Below are 20,811 nucleotides of genomic sequence, written 5' to 3'. Positions count from 1 at the left end.
GTTCTCGTGGACTTCTGAGGGTATTTCTTCTGGTACCTTGGGTTTTGCGGTGTGTGTTGCTGTGTTGGTTCAGGTCTATTTTTGTCTGATACCTTGCATACTGGAGTTCTGTTAGTGCTCTCCCTTTTGCCGCTTCCGCACACCTCTTCGACAGTTCGGCTTTCTTCACTAGAGCCACCACTTCTTTCAGGGGTGCATCTCCATTAACCCACAACTTCTCTTGGATCGCTGTATTGGCGGTATGCATTATGATCTGATCCCTGATGAGTTCGTCGTGCAGGGTACCGAATTTGCACGTCACCGCCAACTTCTGTAGTGCTGCCACGTACTCGTCTATCGATTCTCCGCTGCTTTGTTTCCTTTGGAAGAAATTGCATATATCTATGACTGTGCACACTATTGGGCGATAGTGGGAATCTAGGTCTTCCAGTGCGTGTTGGAACTCGTCGGTGTCGTCTGGGGCTCTGGTCGTCTTCACCAGGTTGTCAAACACTCTGATGCCTTCTGGTCCTAGGTTGTGTAGGAGTATTTTCTTCCTCCTTGAACTGGAGAACGCCCCTTCCCTTTCTTCCTCTAAGGCTGCTAAGTAGTTTAGAAAATACCGCTTCCAGTCTTCCCATGGCATTGCTGGCTCGCCCCTCTTGGGTAAGAAAGGAACTAGGTTGGTGAGCGAAGACGACTGCGTGCACATTTTGCCCCTGTTGCGTTGGGCTAGGGCTTGTTGTTTGTCTACTCCTGGTGGGCTCCCTGGGGCTTGCCTCTCTCCTGACCCACTGGGTTGCGTAGGTGAAGAGCCTCCTCGCCCTACTCGGGATGGACCTGGGACCTCCAGCGCTATGCTCTCCCCTTGCGTGTTGCTTGACACGTGGCCTCCCCTGGTTTGTGTAGGCATGTGTGTCTGTGGTCAGTCGCGCTCCGCCGTGCTACTGGTTACTCACTGCGAGGTAGTCCTGCTGACTCTGGCCTTGGCTCCACTGAATGGTTCGACTGTGGCTTTTCCTCTCCCTGTGTATGCCAACTGGACCCCTGGTGGTGCCCCGGGACCTCACTCTCCTTGGCCTTGACGTTCAGCTGCTGCTGCTGGCTGGCCTCCGTGACTCCTGGGCTGCAGTGGCACGTGCACGCTCTTGCTGGAATGGTACGTCACCCTCTGGGGAGAGACAGCGCCTGTGCAGCGCCCTCATGGTTCCCCCGTGCTTGGTGTAACACGCCCCGCTGCCACGCTCGGGACTGTGGGGAGGCTAGATGGGTTACGGGCTTGTGTTGATGGGTAGGCAGTATTGGCGCCTGATCCCACCTCGTCGCCAGTTTTTGTAGCAAGGTCGTCGAAGTAAATGATACCTCAAACACGAATTTGCGTTGTGCACACGTTTATTACTATCCCAAGCGCCGGAAATGCGTCCGCTCGTTAACTTTCACCAGCGGCATCTAAAATGGCCGCTCGCATTCTCAGCAGCCTCAGCGCGCAACTAGAGCGCATCACCACACACCTGCCAAGTGTTTATCCAGTACATCGAGTGCAGGAAGGAAAAGATGGCAGAAGCATGCTGTTAGCTCCGATCTTATGGAACCCACGATTCCTTGACTTGGGGGTAAGGAGATTAGAGGTGAGGAGGGGGGCCTCACAAGAGAGGGGAGGCACTTGGGTTCAGTTGCCCTGACAATAAATAAGCAAGCCTTAGGAAAAAGATACAAGCTTAGGTCAAACACCTTTACCTCGACGGCATTAAAAACAGACTGAATCTATCAGAGGAGAGAGTATACAGTCATTGGGTTCCACCTTGGGGAAAGCCAAGTGCTCCCGCAACAAGTCGCAACAAAAGAAGACTATTGCCCCACAGGAGAAAAGGCACACGTCTGTTTTAAGGGGACACAAAGTAACACCCTCACTCAGATCTTACTTCAAATCAAACAATATGACTAAAATGGAGACCCCTAGAGCGGCGGATGAACTGTTAAAGAATAAGCCTAGTGAAGCGGAGGGTATCATTACCCACCCAGATGTACCTACGGCAAACAGATTCTCGCTATTGGAGGGTTCAGTCCCCTCGTTAGGCTGTAACAAAGGGAGTGGAGGTATAGAAAGTATGGCAGGGACGCATGAAATCTGTAAATCAATCAATCAATCAATCATCGCATTTGCAAAGCGCGCTACATACCCGTGAGCGTCTCAAGACGCTGGGGGGGGGGGCTTCTACTGTTCGAAGAGCCAGGTTTTTGAGGAGTCTTCTGAAGGTCAGAAGGTCTTCGGTCTGCCGTAGGTGGATGGGGAGTGTGTTCCATGTCTTGGCGGCGAGGTGAGAGAATGATCTGCCACCGGCGGTCACTCTTCGGATAAGGGGAATGGCGGTGAGGGCGTGGTCTGCGGAGCGGAGCTGGCAGGTGGGGGTGTAGAGGCTGAGTTGGCTGTTGAGGTACGCTGGTCCTGTGTTGTGGAGTGCATTGTCTGCGTGGGTGAGGAGTTTGAAGGTTATCCTCTTGTTGACAGGGAGCCAGTGCCGGTCTCTTTCAGGTGGGGTGTGATGTGGCTGCGGCACGTGATGTTGAGGATCAGGCGTGCGGAGGTGTTCTGGATGTGTTGGGGCCGTTTCAGGAGTTTGGCCGGGGCTCCTGCGTAGAGTGTGTTTCCATAGTCCAGTCTGCTGCTGACGAGGGCCTGGGTGACCGTTCTTCTCGTTTTGGTGAGGATCCACTTGAAGATCCTGCGAAGCATGCGGACGGTGTTGAAGCAGGAGGAGGAGACAGCGTTGACCTGCTTTGTCATGGAGAGGGTAGAGTCGAGGATGACCCCTAGGTTGCGTGTGTGGTCGTTAGGTGTTGGGGGTGTTCCTAGTGCAGTTGGCCACCAGGAGTCGTTCCAGCCCGAAGGAGTGGATCCGAGGATGAGGACCTCTGCCTTGTCTGAGTTCAGCTTCAGTCGGCTGTTCCTCATCCAGTCTGCGATGGCCTTCATAACCTTCGTGGAGGTTGGTTTGGTGGTGTGGGGGTCCTTGGTGAGGGAGAGGATCAGCTGGGTGTCGTCGGCGTAGGAGATGATGTTGAGGTTGTGCCGTCGTACGACGCGGGCGAGCGGTGCTATGTAGACCTTGAACAACGTTGGGCTGATGGATGAGCCTTGGGGTATGCCGCAGATGGTCCCGGTGGCTTCGGAGTGGAAGGGGGGGAGGCAGACGCTCTGTGTTCTACCGGAGAGGAAGGAAGAGGTCCAGTCCAGGGCCTTCTCTTGGATTCCGGCGTCGAAGAGGCGTGTTCGTAGTGTGAGGTGGCAGACTGTGTCGAAGGCGGCTGACAGGTCCAGGAGGATGAGGGCCCCGGTTTCTCCGTTGTCCAGCAGGGTCCTGATGTCATCGGTGGCGGCGATGAGGGCAGTTTCGGTGCTGTGGTTGCTGCGGAACCCAGACTGGGATGGGTCCAGGATGCTGTTCTCTTCGAGGAAGCTGGTCAGTTGTTTGTTGACGGCCTTTTCGATGACCTTCGCCGGGAACGGGAGCAGGGAGATGGGTTGGAAGTTCTTGAGATCCTTGGGGTCCGCCTTGGGTTTCTTGAGTAAGGCGTTGATCTCTGCATGCTTCCAGCTCTCCGGGAAGTTCACTGTCTCGAAGGAGGTGTTGATGGTTTTCCAGAGATGGGGTGCGATGGTGCTGTTGGCTTTGTTAAAGATGTGGTGAGGGCAGGGGTCTTCCAGGGATCTGGAGTGGACGGTGTTCACGATCTTGATGGTGTCGTCGTCATTGACGTTGATCCAGGCAAGCAGGCGGTTGGTGCGGGTGGTGGTCGTGGGAGCGGAGGTCTCCGGGGTGGCATTGAAGCTGTCATGGATGTCTGCGATCTTGCGATGGAAGAAGGTGGCCAGCGAGTCGCACAGGTCTTGTGAGGGTGGGATGTCGTTGGTGTTGGAGCTGGGGTTGGAGAGTTCCTTCATGATGTTGAAGAGCTCTTTGCTGTTGTGGGCGTTGTTGTCTAGGCGGTCTTTGAAGGAGGTCATTTTGGCAGATCTGATGAGGTGGTGGTGTTTGCGGGTGGCGTTCTTGTGAGCTGTGTAGCTTTCCAGAGTTCGTTCACGGATCCAGTTTTTTTCGAGTTTTCGGCTGGTTCGCTTAGAGGTCTGGAGGTCGTCGGTGAACCAGCTGGCTTTCTTGCTGGTGTAGGTGTTAGAGGGCTTCTTGAGCGGGGCGAGGGTGTTGGCACAGTCATTGATCCACTGTCTGAGGTTGCGAGCAGCGGGTCGGTCGGGTCTACGGGTAGGCTGCGGGCGAGGGTGGTGGAAAGCTGGTCTTCGGTGACTTTGCTCCAACAGCGACGTGGCATCTGTTGGGTGCGGTGGTGCGTGGTGGGTTTCCAGAAGGTGAAGTGGGTGTAGCGGTGATCGGTCCAGTGGAGCTCGGTGGTGTGGTTGAAGGAGACGTGGGAGTTTGCGGAGAAGATGGGGTCAAGCGTGTGGCCGGCGGAGTGGTTGGGTGTGGTGACGAGTTGTCTGGTCCGAGGTTGGCGAGGTTGGCGATCAGGGTGGTGGAGTTGGTGTCATTGTTGTTCTCGAGGTGGAAGTTCAGGTCCCCGAGGAGGATGTAGTCCGTGGAGGTGAGGGCGTGTGAGCTGACGAGGTCGGTGATGGAGTCGCTGAACTGTGCTCAGGGTCCGGGGGGTCTGTAGACGAGGGTTCCTCTGAGGGTGGTGTTAGGGTCGGTGTGGATCTGGAAGTGCAGGTGTTCGGCGGTGCTGAGGGTGTCATCGGTATTGGTTAAGACTTTGAGAGTGTTCCTGTGGACGATGGCGATTCCTCCTCCTACTCCATTGGTGCGGTCCCTGCGGGTGATCTTATAGCCTTCCGGGATGGCTATGGTGATGTCAGGTGTCGAGGAGGGTTTCAGCCAGGTCTCCGTCAGGAAGGTGACGTCTGGGGTGTTGGAGTCCAGAAGATCCCAGAGTTCTACGGCGTGTTTGCGTGCATAGCGGGTGTTGAGGAGGATGCATCTGAGGTGGTTGGGTTCTTTGGTAGTTGGGTTGGCTGGCCGGATGCTGGTGAAGCTGCAGTTCCGGCAGGAGAAGTGTCCCTGGGTGCACTTCGGGGTGGCCAGGCAGCAGGTGCATGATCATCCGGTGTTGAGTGCGTGGAGGGTGCTGTGGTCATAGGGGAGACGGGCATCGTGGCGTTCGCGGGGGCCAGGGGTTCTGGCCCTGTGTGCACTCCAGGCGCCTTCGGTGCGCCAGCGGCCTCCATATAAGGGTAGGTGGGAGGGAGGAGCAGCTGGCAGGTGGGGCGGCAAATGGGCAGCAGGGGGCGGGGCCGCAGGGACGCAGCGGCGGGAAAGAGCGATGGGAAAAAGGCGGGTGAGGGCGGCGGGGGAAGCAGGGCACGGCAAAAAACAGGAAAACAATAAGGGGGAGGCAAGCACCAAAGAAGATAACAATCGGGGAGGAAGCAAGTCAGAAGAGCAAAAACACAGCAGACAGGCACAGTTCAGTAAACGCAGGTAAATGACACAACAAAGGGAAGAAACAACCAATGGGAGATAAGAGGGGAAGAAGCAAGTTAGTGGAGAAACGCAGCGGACAAGCACAATTGCCTACAACAAAATGCAGCAGCAGAGCAGATGGGCAATACCGGCAGGGGCTGCGTAGCAGCGTGGGGAGCGACCTGCCTAGGAGCAGGGTCAGAGGTCGCTCCTTTTACCTCTGCGTGGCCTCCATATTAGGGTAGGTGGGAGGGAGGAGCAGCTGGGAGGCGGGAGCAGGGCAGCGAATGGGCAGCAGGGGGCTGGGCTGCAGGGGCGCAGCGGCGGGAAAAAGGCGGGGGAGGGCAGTGGGGGAAGCAGGGCATGGCGAAAAACAGGAAAACAACAAGGGGGAGGCAAGCACCAAAGAAGATAACAATCGGGGAGGAAGCAAGTCAGAAGAGAAAAAATACAGCGGACAGGCACAGTTCAGTACCCGCAGGTAAATGACACAACAAGAGGGAAGAAACAACCAATGGGAGATAAGAGGGGAAGAAGCAAGTTAGTGGAGAAACACATCGGACAAGCACAATTGCCTACCACAAAATGCAGCAGCAGAGCAGATGGGCAATACTGGCAGGGGCTGCGTAGCAGCGTGGAGAGCGACCTGCCTGGTCGCTAAACACAACGCTCCACCAAACCAACTGGCTGGGAGGCAGGCTGCAACATGGTAGGCCTGGTAATGGTGAGGGGATGATAAATCAATTCTCGTCAGAGATTAAAGAATAGCTTGGAGGAAAAGATGCTGATGATAACCCAGAGCACAGAAACATTAGAAAGTTCAGAAGTTGGGGCTAATAGTGAGTGACAAAACCCGAGAGGTAGTAAGATTAAAACAAAGGGAGAAGGATTTGACAGAAAGGCTTGAGAGGATGGAGAATAATTGTAGGAGAAATAATATCAGGATCCTAGATGTTAAGGAAGGGGCAGAAATGTACTCACCTGAGGTCCTGTTCTAATCTGCGGTCCCCGATGCTCCAATCATTCGCTTGTGAGCCTGAAATTCTCTAAAGAAATGCTTTTGAGGCTTTCTCCCTTGGAATCCAGAGCAAGCATGGCCGATGACCAGTTGAGCCGCCCAGTCAAGTATAGGGGAGTCTGGCCCCGGTATCTCGCCGCAACCAACACCTACCCAGTCGGGCATCGGGCACAGCTCCCTTCTCATCTCCGTTGCTTGTCTTCCTCCTCTCCCACCTTTTCTCTGAATTCCCTGGTGACCAGCTTTCGGCGTAACCCATCGCAGAGTTTTCGATGCCTCTTTGATTTCTACGGATGGCCGCAGAGGAGCTGGGCAGAGGTTCTCCCCTCCTGACTCTCCCCCTGCCTCCGGGTTTGACTGTTGCTGCCTTTCCCCACAGTTAGACCGCCTGCCTTGCCTCCCGCAAGACGACTGGGATGATTTGGGGGTTTAGCTGAGGTAAGAATTTCGGCACTGCTTTACGTGGCTCTCTGAGCCAGTCATTCTTCCGTCCGTGCCGAATAGGCTCCTCCTCCGGTTTCAACTTTTCTGCCTCTCATTCTCTGGACTGCTGCCCTGGCGCCTGTAACAGTCTTCCCTTGACCTGTGGATCACGGATCGGACACTGCTGCCATCGCTGCCCAGAACTATTGCAAGTGGACGGCACATCTGTGGCTCTGAAATCGACAGCCCTCCCCCCTCCTGACGCTCTGGCTCCTTTCCCCATCTAGTTCCTCCCCATGAAATCAGCTCTTGTTTTTTTGGACTTAGCCCCCTTGGCTTTTGGACTTGGACTCATATGCTCCCTGCCATTTTGGGACTATTTTCTATTGACACTCTGGTCCTTGATCCGCCATCTTAGTGATCTGTGTCCTTTCCTCTGTCCCCGTTGGTCTCCAGCTGGGCGACCTTTCGATCGTCTCTCTTTTTCCACGGACCTGCTCCTCGTTTTCAATTTTGTTGATATCTCTGGTCCTATTTCCGTTTTGTTTCCCTCTCACTTTCCTGTCCTTATCTGCTTTCCTTACCCTTTCCTTTCTGTTCTCCCCCTTTTCTTTCCCTTGCACCTTAGGTTGTTCTTATCTCCGTTTACCTTCCGCTTTTATTGTTATACCTCTGTTTTGCGTTGCCTCATCATGCTTCCTTTTTGCCATCCTCGAGTATTCTCATGTCCTTAACGCTTGTTTTTACAGTGTACCATTGTGTAATGTATTGTAACTCTGTGTAACTTGCTTCTTGCTGATACGCTTGTAAAGCACTCTGTTACCTCTAGATCTAGACAGCTGTTTTTAAAACTCAACAAACAAACAAGTAAATAAATAAATAAATAAAATAAGTATAAAATCTAGCTGAGAGGCAACAGTCTTAATGAGAGTTTTAGGACAAAAGCAAATCTCGAGCCTTCAAGGTTGAAGCCAAATCTTTCTTTATTGTGTCATTTCGTCCAAGTGCCGCCAACATGTTTCACCTTCAAAAAGGCTTCATCAGGGCCCTGAGAGACACCATAAGTTTCCCGCCACAGTGTTATTATCTCCTTTCAGGTAATGCAGACTTATAGATAGAGAAAACCTTTTAAGGGAATAGAAACACCTACTGTCCCGGTGTAAGGCTAGAATTTTGTGTGGACGTTTTCACAGTATTGCGCGATTTTCCTAGGAAGCAGTAGTCAAATTGCCACACTAGGTCACCATTATGATCCCCTTTTCAGAGAGATTAGGGAGCATGAAAGAGCTGTGGACTGGCTCAGAGATTTTGCTTACGTCTCCTTTAATTCAGGCATGCCGGCTGGATCCGTTCGCTGTAGATGGCAAGGGGGCAATGTTAAATCATTTATAATAGATCTTCTGACGAAAGCTTTCCCCCATGTGACCTCTGCTGTGAACCTGGAAATCCAGATTCAGAGAGTGCACCGAGATCCCTTTAAGCTGAATCCTGGGTGGAAGAAGCCTAGAAAAATCCTAGTGAATTTTCAGTCTTCTACAGTTAAGGAAAAGAATCCTGGGAGTAGCTCATAAAGAGAAATCATCACAGGTCCAGGATCTCATCTTCAAATTCAGGTCAGACATTTCCAGCACGACAGAAGACAGACGGTAGGAGCTGGGTAAGCGAATGGAGCCTCTTAAGGAAACGGGGGCACAAGTGCACGTAAGCTTCTGGGCAATTTTGAAAGTTATGTGGGCTAATAAAATTCACAATTTCTTATCCCTGGAAGAGGTGGATAGCTTTATAGCCCTTAAAAAGTAGGTAAGGCACTCTGGCTAAAGGCAGAGAGCGTGCTAGTTAAGATCGAATTGTAAATACTGGATCTCCATGGGTGGTTGCTCGAATTTGCTTAAGATGCCAAAACGTAGTAATGGGAGGGTTGACTGGGGTGGTGCACTTGCAGTGGGGAGCACAGGGGAAAAAAATGTCCTCATTTAGGCTAGGAGGGGTCAAAGGTTTTTGGGAGGTGCTTGACAGAGAATAATGGGGGGAAGAGAGACCACAAGGGTGTGAATTTCTATATATTTTGAGCAGCATCTGGTTATTCAATATTTGAAAGAAAGTCCATCCAAAGTCTTCTTGTTACAAGAGACACACTTATTATGATCAGAAAGTATTGCACTGTTTACAAGGCAAAGATGGGTAGATAAGGTGGTAGTCACACATTAGCAACACTGCACTAAAGACGTGGGTATAATTATTAAGGTCAATTCTGGGGTAGAGTTGCGGAGATCGTAGGTGGATGAAGGAGGGCACTGGATAGTAGCGGAGATCAAAGCTGGTCAGATCCTGTACACCCTAGCTAGCTACTATGGCCCAAATAAGGATGATATTACAACTTTGAACAACTTGTGTTCTAGCTTGTTAGATTTAAAGCCCTACTTATTTTAGGTGGTGACTTTAATGTTTTATTAAATAACAACCTAGACAGATCCTCATCCCTTACTTAAATTAGTTCACCCAGTGTAAGGCCTTATCTCCTATCAATGATGGATAACCTGAATCTTTGTGATGTGTGGCGCAGGGTAAAAGGCAGTTCTAGAAACTATTCCTTCTACAGTAAAAAGAACAGTCATTATTCCAGGATAGACTATTCATTTATGGAGGATTCAGAAGTAGAAGAAGTTAGAGACTGAATATCAACCTATTTGTTTATCTGATCATGCTGCAATATATTTACACATTAAATTGCATTCAAATCCTGTACTAAGAAGGTGGACTTTACATAGAAGGCTACTCCTGCAGACAGATATTATGAGAATGATAGAAGGGGATGCAACCCATTTTTATTATATTGAATTTAGCTTCAGCCCCTGTATATGTGGCATGGGACGTATTCAAAGCTTGGCTAAGCGGGATTTTGAGAAGCTCCTCTGTGGCCTGGATCACAAGAAGCAAGTTTCTTTGCTTGAAGATAAGTTAGCGGCAGCAGAAGCCAACCTGAAGTCAGGGCATTGCCAGGGGAAGACAAAAGAGAGTTTCGTTGAAAAAGTGGAGGACCTACAACTTAAGTTTAGATTGAAGATCGAGGACGGATTGGAAGAGAATGGGGAAGTGAGTAAGATGCGCAAGTATGAGCAGGGGGAGAAATGCGGAAAACTACTGGCTATGAAGACCAGGATGGACAGGTCACGTAACCACATTAGGAAAATCAAGATTGAAGAAGTGGATAAGGTAGTGGAGGAAACGAAAGGGATAGAGCAGGCATTCACTAAATGTTTTCCGGATTTTTACCTAGAAGATATTGAGGTAGATGAGGCTGTGCTAGATCGCTGGCTCATAGAAAAACAACTACCAAAACTGAGCATCGAAGATCAGCAATATTTGAGTTAGCAAATAACTGGGAACAAAGTTCTGACAGCTGTTAAAAAATATAAAAAGGGCAAAGCTGCTGTTCGGATGCGATTCCGAATGAAGTCTATACATTGTTGGCTGAAGTTGTTATCCCGATCTGGCTAGAGTTATTTAATAAGGTGATGAGGGGCGATTCACCACTACCAGAGTCTTGGAATGAGGCTGTCATCTACCTTATCTTAAAACCAGGCAAGGATCCCATGTAGTGTCAGTTGTATCGACCAATGTCATTGCTGAACTGAGACTACATAATCTTTACTGGTATACTGACATCCAGTTTAAGTAAAATAGCTGGGGCATTAATTAATGAAGACCAGAAGGGGAAGACAAATGAAGGATCTCATACACACTCTGATAGGCTCAGTAGATCTTGCCTCCACTCAGGGAGCCCCCTTATCGATAGTAACTCTCAACACAGCCAAGGCCTTTGATAAGGTGAATTGGAATTAACTGATAGGGACTTTAAAAGTGTTTGGCTTTGGCAAGATATTCCAGAAGGTTCTGAGCAAAATATACAGGATGCCTCGAGCTCAAATACCAGTCAATGGTAACCTAACAGCTCCTGGACAGATAGGAAGGGGGACCAGACAAGGCTTTCCCCTATCACCCATCCTTTTCAATCTATATATTCAACCCCTGGTACAAAGCTTAAAGCAGAATAAGGAAACAACTAATAGTGAGCAGAGCACCACTACATGGAATTCCACAGATTTGTGAAACTCTGCTCCATTCCACTCCACTCCACCACTATTAACAAAACAGAACCCTCACACACCTTTGGTAAAACAACAAGCAACTCTACCTTTACATGCTAAAGACCATATAGTTATCTCACAAAAGTGAAATCGGAAATATAGCAAGCAGTGAGAGAGTTGATCATTTTGGAGTCCCCCCTAACCTAAGGAGAGGACCAAGCAGATGCCCTGAATACAAAGAGCACATCATGCCGAACGATAAGGACCACCCCAAGCAAAGTTATGGGCGAAAATACAATCCCAACCAATGGCCCGCAAAGCATTATGGGACGAGATTCTAGAATGCAGTGAATATTATAGTATCTGCTCTCCTGCTGAGCTGGGAGAGCCTCTGCTGCTTGAGGAATGGTTTCCTGTGAGGCTGGTGAATCTGATGGAGGTGCCCATCCCAACGGGCACCTCATGAAGTGTGCTTAAAGACTGACAACAGGAAAGGGGAGAGAGAGGGGTCCCTGTTTGAGGTTGGTTTTCTACTCCCATTTTGAAACATTAGAGAGGGATAGGATCTACCACAGGGGCACGTTCTCCTATGTAGGGCACTCATGGCGATGATCCAAAAACCCTGACGTTTGGGATTTTTGGAACCTCCGCACTCGGGAGGGTGCCAATATATACTTGCTTCCTCGGGCAAGTACAAAGCAGTCACCTGCTTATACCAACGTCTTCAGGGGAGAAGGACCTGGCTGACCCAATAGAGGAGAAAGTCTGGGAATGCTAGATTGAAACTGATGGAGGCTAAATGCCCCCGATGCGAAGAATCAGGGGCTGAGTTTCTCCAAATGTTTTGAAGCAGCCCGGGAGACTTTTGGTAAGCGGTGATGGATACCCTAACTGAAGTGACTGGAAGGGAGGTTCACTGTAAGCCTGGTCATTGTCTCCTTCACTGGTTCCAAGACTAAGGTAACTAACAAGTTTCAGGGCAACGTAGGGAAGTCCTACACTGTATGGATTATGAGGGAGCTGTCCGTTTAAGGGAAGCCAGACGAGGCAGGGTTTGGGGGCACTAGTTAAAGACATAAAGCACCCAGATCTCTCTTCTGTTGAGGAGCCATCAGACACCCCCTGATTACATGGGCTACATATTAGGTCCCTGCCTTAAGTCCACGTTCTAAGGGCATATGGACTTCTCCCCTGTCAGAGCCCGATGCTGGTTTCATGACCTGGATTGCAGCACCGCTATAGGGCACCTTCTTACACTCTCTATTCTCCATTACTAGAAAAGTGTAGGAATGCTTTCTTACAGTTCGTATTTGGCTATGCCATGGCACATAGTTAAGTTCGCTGTTCATAGTTTAAGGGGCCCTTAGATACAGGTAGATACACTGTGTAAAGGATAACAAAGTCTCTTCGGCCTTGATGTGCCCATGTTGATTACTGGTCTATTGTTATGTAATGTCAATACCTACCCTACAGGATTGTGGTCATATATCCAGATTAAACGGGCCTATCAATATTTGATGGTCGGACTATTTTTCTCTTTACTAGGAACCTGGGCGCATATTATCAAGCGGCAGCGATAATTATCGCTGGCCGTGCTTAGCATGATTTTTTTTTCACCAGCTTTCGCTGGAAATTATCGCCATGCTAGCGTTATATTAATAACGCATAGCTCAATGGTGATAATTATTTCAGCGATAGCGGTGTTTTCCATGGAACATCGCTGGTTTTCCAGCGATATTCCATGGAAAACGGCGATAACCTTTCTGATACCACCCTGTGGTCGTATCAGCATAATCCATCCCCAATGTTAAGTATACGTAAGTCAGCATTTTAGCAGACGTTAGTTTTTGGCGAAAACCGCGGTTTTCGGCGAAAACTAACGTCTGCTAAAATGCGTGGGCCACCTTGTAAATATCGCGATGTGCACATCAGCGATAATTTACATGCAGTACTGCCCAGTGATGCCCACTGTGCATCTCATTAGAGATGCAAAGCGAGGCTTCGGGAAAACGGGTGCTAACATGCGCTAATGCATGTTAGCACCCACTTGTAAATAGGGCGTTATTTTTGTCTCCGCTTTTTTGTCTTTTAAAGCCACAAAAGCGGAGATAAGGCCCTTGATAATATGCCCCCAGGTTTCAAAAGCAATAAGGTACAGCTTCTCACTATATCCAACCATACAGATCGGTCTGAATAGATTTAGGAAGATTTATACAAAAATATGATTGTAGCTCAAAACTGTTATACAGACTCTTTTTTTCTCAGCAGAAGAATACCAGCAAGGATATTGGTATTTCAATCTCTGTATACAGACCTTAGTAGACTATAATTACTCTTTTGTAAAATAAAGGGTTCTATTTGCTTAGCACAATCCATCTAAACAAGTTTTTATAGTAGATGCTTCAGGAAAAAGCATTCCAACTGTGAATGAGTAGGTGGTAAAGGTTCTGTAAGTGGTACAATTATAGTCATCTTGACCCAGTTAAAACTTTTCCATCTTTGGATTTGGGGTTTTCTAAGTAAGAGCCATTGAAGGGTTGCACGTTTCTACCATTCAGTATGGTGAAAAGCAGAAGGTATTTTCTTTGTGAGGTTGCAGTGGATAGGCTTCTTCTTATGCTATATATTCTACTCAGAAAGATCTGAATTTAGAGTTGACTCGTGTCATAACTGCACCTTTTGAACCTTTTTGGTATAATGTACCGTTTGCGTTGAGCAATGTAACAAATCAAAGGTTGAGTTGTTTTCTTGAGAGGGACAGTTGTACAGCCTATTTGGCACCTTAGGGGGCATATTATCAAGCCAGGCGATAAAATTATCGCCGTTTTAGCGGCAGAAAACTGCCGCTAAAACGGCGATAATGGGCTTGATAATATGCTCTATGGAATTCCAATTGAAGCTCAGGTTAGATGTCCTTCACATCTAACATGGGCTTCAATTGGAATTCCATAGAGCATATTATCAAGCCCATTATCGCCGTTTTAGCGGCAGTTTTCTGCCGCTAAAGCAGCGATAATTTTTATCGCCTGTCTTGATAATATGCCCCATGGTCTTTCCACATTAGTATAACATCAATACCTAGATTCATATACAAGATGTAAGGCTATCTTTGGAAGATCAGAGGTTTGGCATTTTTATGGGTAGCATCTCATCTTGGCTGTAAGGAACCATTGGCATAGAAAGGGAGACTTTGGCTTTAGTACAAACAAAGGAAATAATACCCTTGACATCTGATTGACTAGTAAAAGAGTCCTCTCCCCGTCGAAGATGTTAGTCATTGCTGGGCAATCGCTCAAAGGTGAAGAAGTTGTAAATGGAATAATATTCATTAGAAGGAAAGATTATGAACCTATTGTAACAAAGGTTCTTGAGCATACTGTTTTATCTGTGCAGATTATAAACTGATCACCCTCATCCCTCAGTCTTCAATTCTTCTGAAACCCACTGTTTGGAAAATGCTTGTTGTGAGATGACTTCATTAAGGTATCAAGGTATCATCACAGCCAGATGCTGTCTTCTGATGTCAATGTAATGGCCTGGGACATAAGCACCAGCATTGTGACAATATGTCAAATGCTTCCATGGTCCTAGCATACAAACATGACGGAGGACATATGAAGGGGCCGATTTACAAGCCCCATGCGCTGCCAGTGCGTTACTTTTTGTGACGCACTGGCAGCGCATTTTTCTGCCCCATATTTACAAGGAGAGGAACAGTCACCCTGCGTTGCTTTTCCTGTCCTTGTAAATACGGCTCCTTAACAAGCAGCACTATGCGTAAAAGGGGCGTTCCATGGGTGTTGCTGTGGGTGTTCTCACGCAACACCCATGGAACCAGACTCATTTCCAGATTATCCAAGAAATCGTAAATCTGGAACTGCGTCTGAATGCTAAGCCTCCCCAGGGGAGACACAGGGTTGTGCAATGATGCCAAATGTATTCATTTCTCCTCGTTGTTTTCCTCTTTCTATGCGTGCTGCAGTCTGCGGCACACATGGAACGAGGAAAAAACATCTAATGATTGTTTGTGTACAGGAAGGTGTCCCTTCCTGCACATAAACAATCCTTTAAATAAATTGCATTTTACAAGTTCTATGTGTGCCAATGCAGCACACATAGAAGTTGGAAAACGTCATTTCTGATTGTTTATGTGTAGGAAGGGTTCCCGTCCTGCACATTTACAATCATCCCTGTGACGCAGGCCTCCTTGAACCATGGTGCAAGGGTGCCTGCGTCGGCGCATGGCAGTAGTTTGTGCAACAGCGCAGGGGAAAGCACTGAGATACAACATATAGTTGTAAATATGTCGCATCCCTGTGCTTCCAAACGAACACAGCGTGGCGCAGCAAAATGGCTTGCTGCACCACGCTGCATTAGTTTATTGTAAATCTGTCCCGAAGTTTGCCAAACTTGTAAAGTGCACCTTTTTGCTTTGAAGACAATGCCCTGTCAGTGTGGGGGCAAGGAAATTCAAGCATCCAGCAAACTTTTTATATTTCCTTAATTGGTTCCACTGCATGTGAGACCTCCACCTAATTCAAGCCAATGTGAACAACGTGAAAGGACCCACTATTGGGGCAATGTTCCTAAATCAGTGACAGTCATACTAATCCAGGTGTGTAGTGTTTTAATTTTCAATCCTTGGTCAAGCCTGATCTTCTGCACTTAAAAAAATAGCACATTCATTCAGTCACTCTCATCAGCCACAGCCAGAGTTAGGCAGCCCTTCACATTTTCACTACTTCTGGCATATTCCTTGTCTTGCAGACATTAATTAAAAATGTTTCTTTTGTAGCACTTTCTATATTTACATATTACTACTTTGAAACGTTTTATTCCCCCTAGATATTTTTTCATGCCAAACAGTGGGCCAAATCACCACTTAATAGCTTTGGCCAAGTAAGGGAGCTCTGGAAACTAGAAAGACAACGGAGAATATGAAAGGCTTTAAAATAAATTATCACCCTTAGTTAATGTAACAAGTAATATGATATAGGGCAAGTTACTTCCAGTCATGGAAAATACCCAACACCAACTCTTTCTTTGTCCCAAAGAACTTATGAAACTGTTGAGACTAAATTCTGCTGTCCAAAATCGCAGTGCAAATATGATGAATGTAGTGACTTTTTCACTAACAAGATACAGCTTATACGGAACTCCATCCTGAAGGCTGACACTCCCACCATCGGATTTAAATCACCCACAAGTCTTGATCTTGAGGAACACAAGTTGTCGAGCTAGTACCTTGACCCTTTATGTAAAAGTGACATGACATCTGAACTATTGTCTTCGCACACTGTATTGTTTTAATCTGTGCATTCTTCTATTCTGCCTAGAGTTTCTCTTATTTAGCATGCTTCTCTCTCTATTTTTATTTTTATTTTGATGGTTTTAATTAACCTCATACAGTAAAGAATATATTATTGTAAAATGGTCGAACATCATGCCTATTATGTTTCCTCATCCTTCTAGATTTGTCTGCAACTTTGTATACATTCAATTATTATACTCAATATGTGGTCCTAGACTCATGCATGGATGTAATTGGTGAAATGTTTAGCTGATTCTCCTCCTTCCATATCAACCATCAATATATGAATTACGCACATATTTAATTGTGGCACAGATATCTGAATATCCCAAATGGTCAGAACATTACCACGCTGAAAAACTGTTTTGATCCTCTAGAGATGGATGCTATATATTCCCCTAAAGCTCAATACCCCAGAAAATGCTCCTGATCGATTGCCAACAAGATATGAGATTTAAGACAGCCTGCCTAGCATAATTACATAGTGAAGGCTTCTCTCCCTCCTTGTCCACAGAAGTCAAATATCTGGGGCTATGTTTGAATTTGCATTTGGCTTTGCCAATAGAGATTGAGAATGTAGCATTCAAGTCCAAAGCAGTGTGTTATAGGTAATTCCACCTCATTTTTCATTGTGCTAGTTGTACCCAGAAATGACTCTGGAAACACTATTGTTGTGGGTACCCCATCTTCCTCACGTGTCATATAAAAGATGTACTCAACTCCAATGTAAGTTTTTGTTGGTACAAGTGCCTATGACCTACATTTCTCCTGTGCCCAGAGTACTGCAATGGATACCTCCTGATGCTAGAGTTACCATACATTAAGATGCATTATAAATAATTCCAGCAACCTGGATACTGTCATGTGTCCTTCAAGCTATCTGGAACAAACTGAAATCTAACTTTGGAAGCTAAAAAAAGACAGAACCTAAAGATCAGCAAAACAAACAGTGAAAAAGTGGGTACAGAATCACTTAACCCACTACCCCACCAGAGTTTTGGATTCTAGGCCTTATAATTCATTTGGCAAACTAAAAATAAATATTCCATTTCCTTTTGACCAGCATATTAGTCTCCATTGCTTTTCTGTAAATCTGTGGTGCTTTACTGGCTTTACAGCTGCAAATCTTCAAAAATGATAACTTGGATAGGCTCACCATAGATATTTTTTTACCATAGCTTTCCCTGTGTTTAAAAAGGCTCTGGTCAACATTGAATTTAATTCAGCTATATATGCACCTTCTCACATACACCTGTTACAATATTTCCCTGAGCCATCCCATAATGATATTCAGGCTTTGAACTGCCCTGCTGGACCAAGTTAATTACTCTTCTAGCCAGCAGGTGTAATCAGGTGGATCAATGCCACTACCCAACACTGGTCCCGTGTAGATGGGGTAAGCCTTCTCCTGGAGGAGTAAAAATATGGGGAAGACTTTGAATAGACTGATTACCTGATGCTTCACTGAAATGTGGTGGCATTCCTTTCCCACTGGGACAGCAGGAGAACAGGCAGACCTCAGGCACCAGTCACATCAAGATACCTCTTTGAAGTCTTGGAGGGAAGAAGCCGGTTTTGCTCTGTCCATTAGACATGTGGCTAAGTGCAAGGGAGAGCTTATGCAGGCAACCACTTGACTCTGTCATCTTTAAAATTATCCAACATGTTGTGCAATAGGGTGGAGGCCTGGATAGGACTTTATGGATGGAGAAGAGACATCCACCTGCTAGAAACCCCACTTTTAAACTTTTAAACCCATGAGAGATACTTTGAGAAGAAAGGAGAGCTGCAGAAGAAAAAGGAAAAAAGCAAAATCTGACCAAGCCCTGTCTGGAGTAGAAGGACATTCTGCGCTTGCACTTTACGGAACTTTGTTAGACCCTGTCACAAGGCCACTAACACTGGCCTCTCCAATTCCTCTGGACGAGAGAAGAGAGTAGATTTGTTGGGATCCTGGAGGAGGGGGTTCACTTAGACCTCTATGGACCAGTTCTGGCTGGATGTCTTGGCGTCAGAGAAAAGTAACCAATAAAATACAGATCCAAATGTTGCTGTAGGAATTATATGGAGCCTATCAGTCTCCTTTTCCATCAGCAGTGCTGAACACATCCAACACTGTGCTCAGTATTGATGGTAAACCGGAGGTAGGGGGTACAGGGAACTGAAAGAAGGCACACAAGATGTGTTGTCAGGTGGTAGTCACACATCTAGTCTCATCAAATCGAGGCTCTCCTAGGTATTCTGTAGTCTCTAAAGAGTGCTGGTGCTTTTGTAATAAACAGAACACAAGACTGCTACTCTTTGCTCTTACATCAAATTCAATTGCATGCAGTTTTTTCTTATACAGAGATTTCACGTGAATGGTAACATTGTAGAGAAACTGAAATGCTACCCAAGAATGACCAAAACAAATGATGTATTATAGAATAAAGAAGAAGAGAAGAGCCTCCTCTATCTTTTGAATCTTTTCCGAATTCATATGCACTTTGCCTAGTTCTGAATTTGATTTTTGAATGTAATTGCTTGATATAGTTCTGTCACTTAAATTATTATTGTGTCAGTATGCTAACTTTGTTGCTGTACCAACACATACTTGTTGATATAAAGAACCACATACATTTAGCCTTTGTCAACCTTTTCTTGACAGTAATAAATGTGGGTCCAAATCAATATCTTATAGAGTCCACCCAGTATACAGAAAAATATAATTGTCTTTACACACTCTGCATACCTACAATTCATCAAGAATGCTTCTTTGTTTGTTGATGTCTGTTTGGGTTTTGATACCTATTGTGACATTGTTCACAAGAATGCCCCTTTGAAAAATATTTCTTTAGAATCCTCATTCTAACCATTCCTTATTTTTGTGCTTCAATTGAAACCATGTATGTATTGCTTTGCAGTGGGATTCTTTTAAATGGATTATGTTTAAGTGTTATTTTAAATACCTTTTGTTCTTTCTACCAGGATTTGCTCAAAGATCCTCTGTACATAGGATTGCGGCACAAAAGAGTTAGAGGTCAGGCTTATGATGATCTTCTGGAGGAATTCATGAAAGCTGTGACTGACAGGTATGTTTTTCAGCTACTTTAAAGGTTCTATCAAGGCAAAAGAACTGTTATGTTTACTGAAAGTAATGTCTATTTTAGGCTGTATAGTGATGCAGCTTCAGAAAATAAGTGAAAAGTATATAGCCATATTGTCTCTCGCATTTAGTAGCTAGTTGTGCTTAATGTCATGGTCCTGACTGGGATGCTATTTTAGAAATTGTAGTGGAAAGGTTAGATAAGTTTTCATCAGTGCTCCATCTGCCCTATACTTTGAACCTTAATCAGTTGTATTACATTCAGTCTGTGCATTATTTTTTATAAACAATAGCAGCAGTATGAGCCCAATTTAGAGTTGGTTGGTAGTGGAACCTCTCATTTGTGAATGAAGTGCTAAAATCTGCAATGGGGAATTCTCCTCTGGTAAACACTCTGTGAACCACATTGACTAGTATGCATGAGAATGACAGATTTCACTCCCAGAAGGCTTAATTAACACTTGTTAAATGCCAATGGTCAGGGAACCACTGGTGTTGAGATATTGACTAACACATCAGTTGGCTCAGTTATGATACCAAAACCTTTTGGTGCCAGTATCATGGTAACTGTTCTTTATGATTAACAGCTTTTTGTGGCATCGGCGCCTACTGGACAAAAATCATATATAGATTGAGCTGGATTCCCCCTTGAAATAGAAGTGAACAAGTGATTTAGGGTTACAGTTTACCAGAGCGTCAAATACGGACAGCCCTGAACCAGTACTTTGTAGGATGATGGTTCCATTGGAGGATGACCACCCTAACCAACAGAACATAATCTTGGGCACTACAGCAAAATACATGCAACCATTAATCTTCTTACAAAACATTAGGCATTGCAAACAACTTGTGTTAGTATTTTAGTGACACTTATGAATCACTGATCCTTCCTCATGATTTTAGTATCAGCCAGTCAGATGGTTGTCTTCTAGAAGGCACCATCAGTGCATGTTGCAGTCAACTGGACTTGGGCCTGTCTGTCAGATAAGATCTAATTAGAATAGACCAATACTTACTGCCTTGGAAGAGATAGAGCAAAAATTGAGGCACATAAAATCAGGGCATATAATGTCCAAACAAAAAATACAAAACTCTACCATTTTAAGAATTCTTTGAAAATCTTATGTTCATCATGAAAAAGGAACACTCATGAAAAATGAGCTGTTGGTGCAATAAGAACACAATAAAATTATCCATACAAGTTAAATTTCTGTATTTGCAATCACTGAAAGCTTACTAAGACGTGTTCATAGATTCTCACATGTGTACAGTCCAGGGACACCAAACTTGCATATTTGTAATACCTTTAGTTGCAATTAGTCCCCCAGGGTTTTTTTGTGTGGTTTTTGGTCCTTTACTTTGGGTGAGTCACATTACCTGAGCCTCATTCATGGTAATTGGACTGAGCATGTTTACCGCCAGTGTCTGCCTTT

At 46.1% G+C, this 20,811-nt stretch overlaps 1 protein-coding gene and 1 long non-coding RNA gene across 2 annotated transcripts in view; one reads left to right on the top strand and one right to left on the bottom strand.

Moving 5' to 3' along the window:
- Positions 1–20,811, top strand: part of ME1 (malic enzyme 1) — a 1,430,669-nt gene that overhangs the window by 594,391 nt on the left and 815,467 nt on the right. Inside the window, exon 6 of the mRNA XM_085611027.1 lies at positions 19,261–19,364. Coding sequence (XP_085467153.1) covers positions 19,261–19,364 — 104 coding nt within the window. The remainder of the gene's footprint in view (positions 1–19,260; positions 19,365–20,811) is intronic.
- The window catches only part of LOC146817428 (uncharacterized), a 195,579-nt gene that overhangs the window by 171,789 nt on the left and 2,979 nt on the right, over positions 1–20,811 (bottom strand). The gene's annotated exons all lie outside the window — the stretch shown is intronic.

The sequence above is a fragment of the Triturus cristatus genome, chromosome 6 (genome assembly GCF_964204655.1).
Source record: "Triturus cristatus chromosome 6, aTriCri1.1, whole genome shotgun sequence".
NCBI classification, from domain to species: Eukaryota; Metazoa; Chordata; class Amphibia; order Caudata; family Salamandridae; genus Triturus; species Triturus cristatus.
Note: the sequence above shows the minus strand (reverse complement) of the source record. Positions and strands in the feature narration are given on the sequence as shown.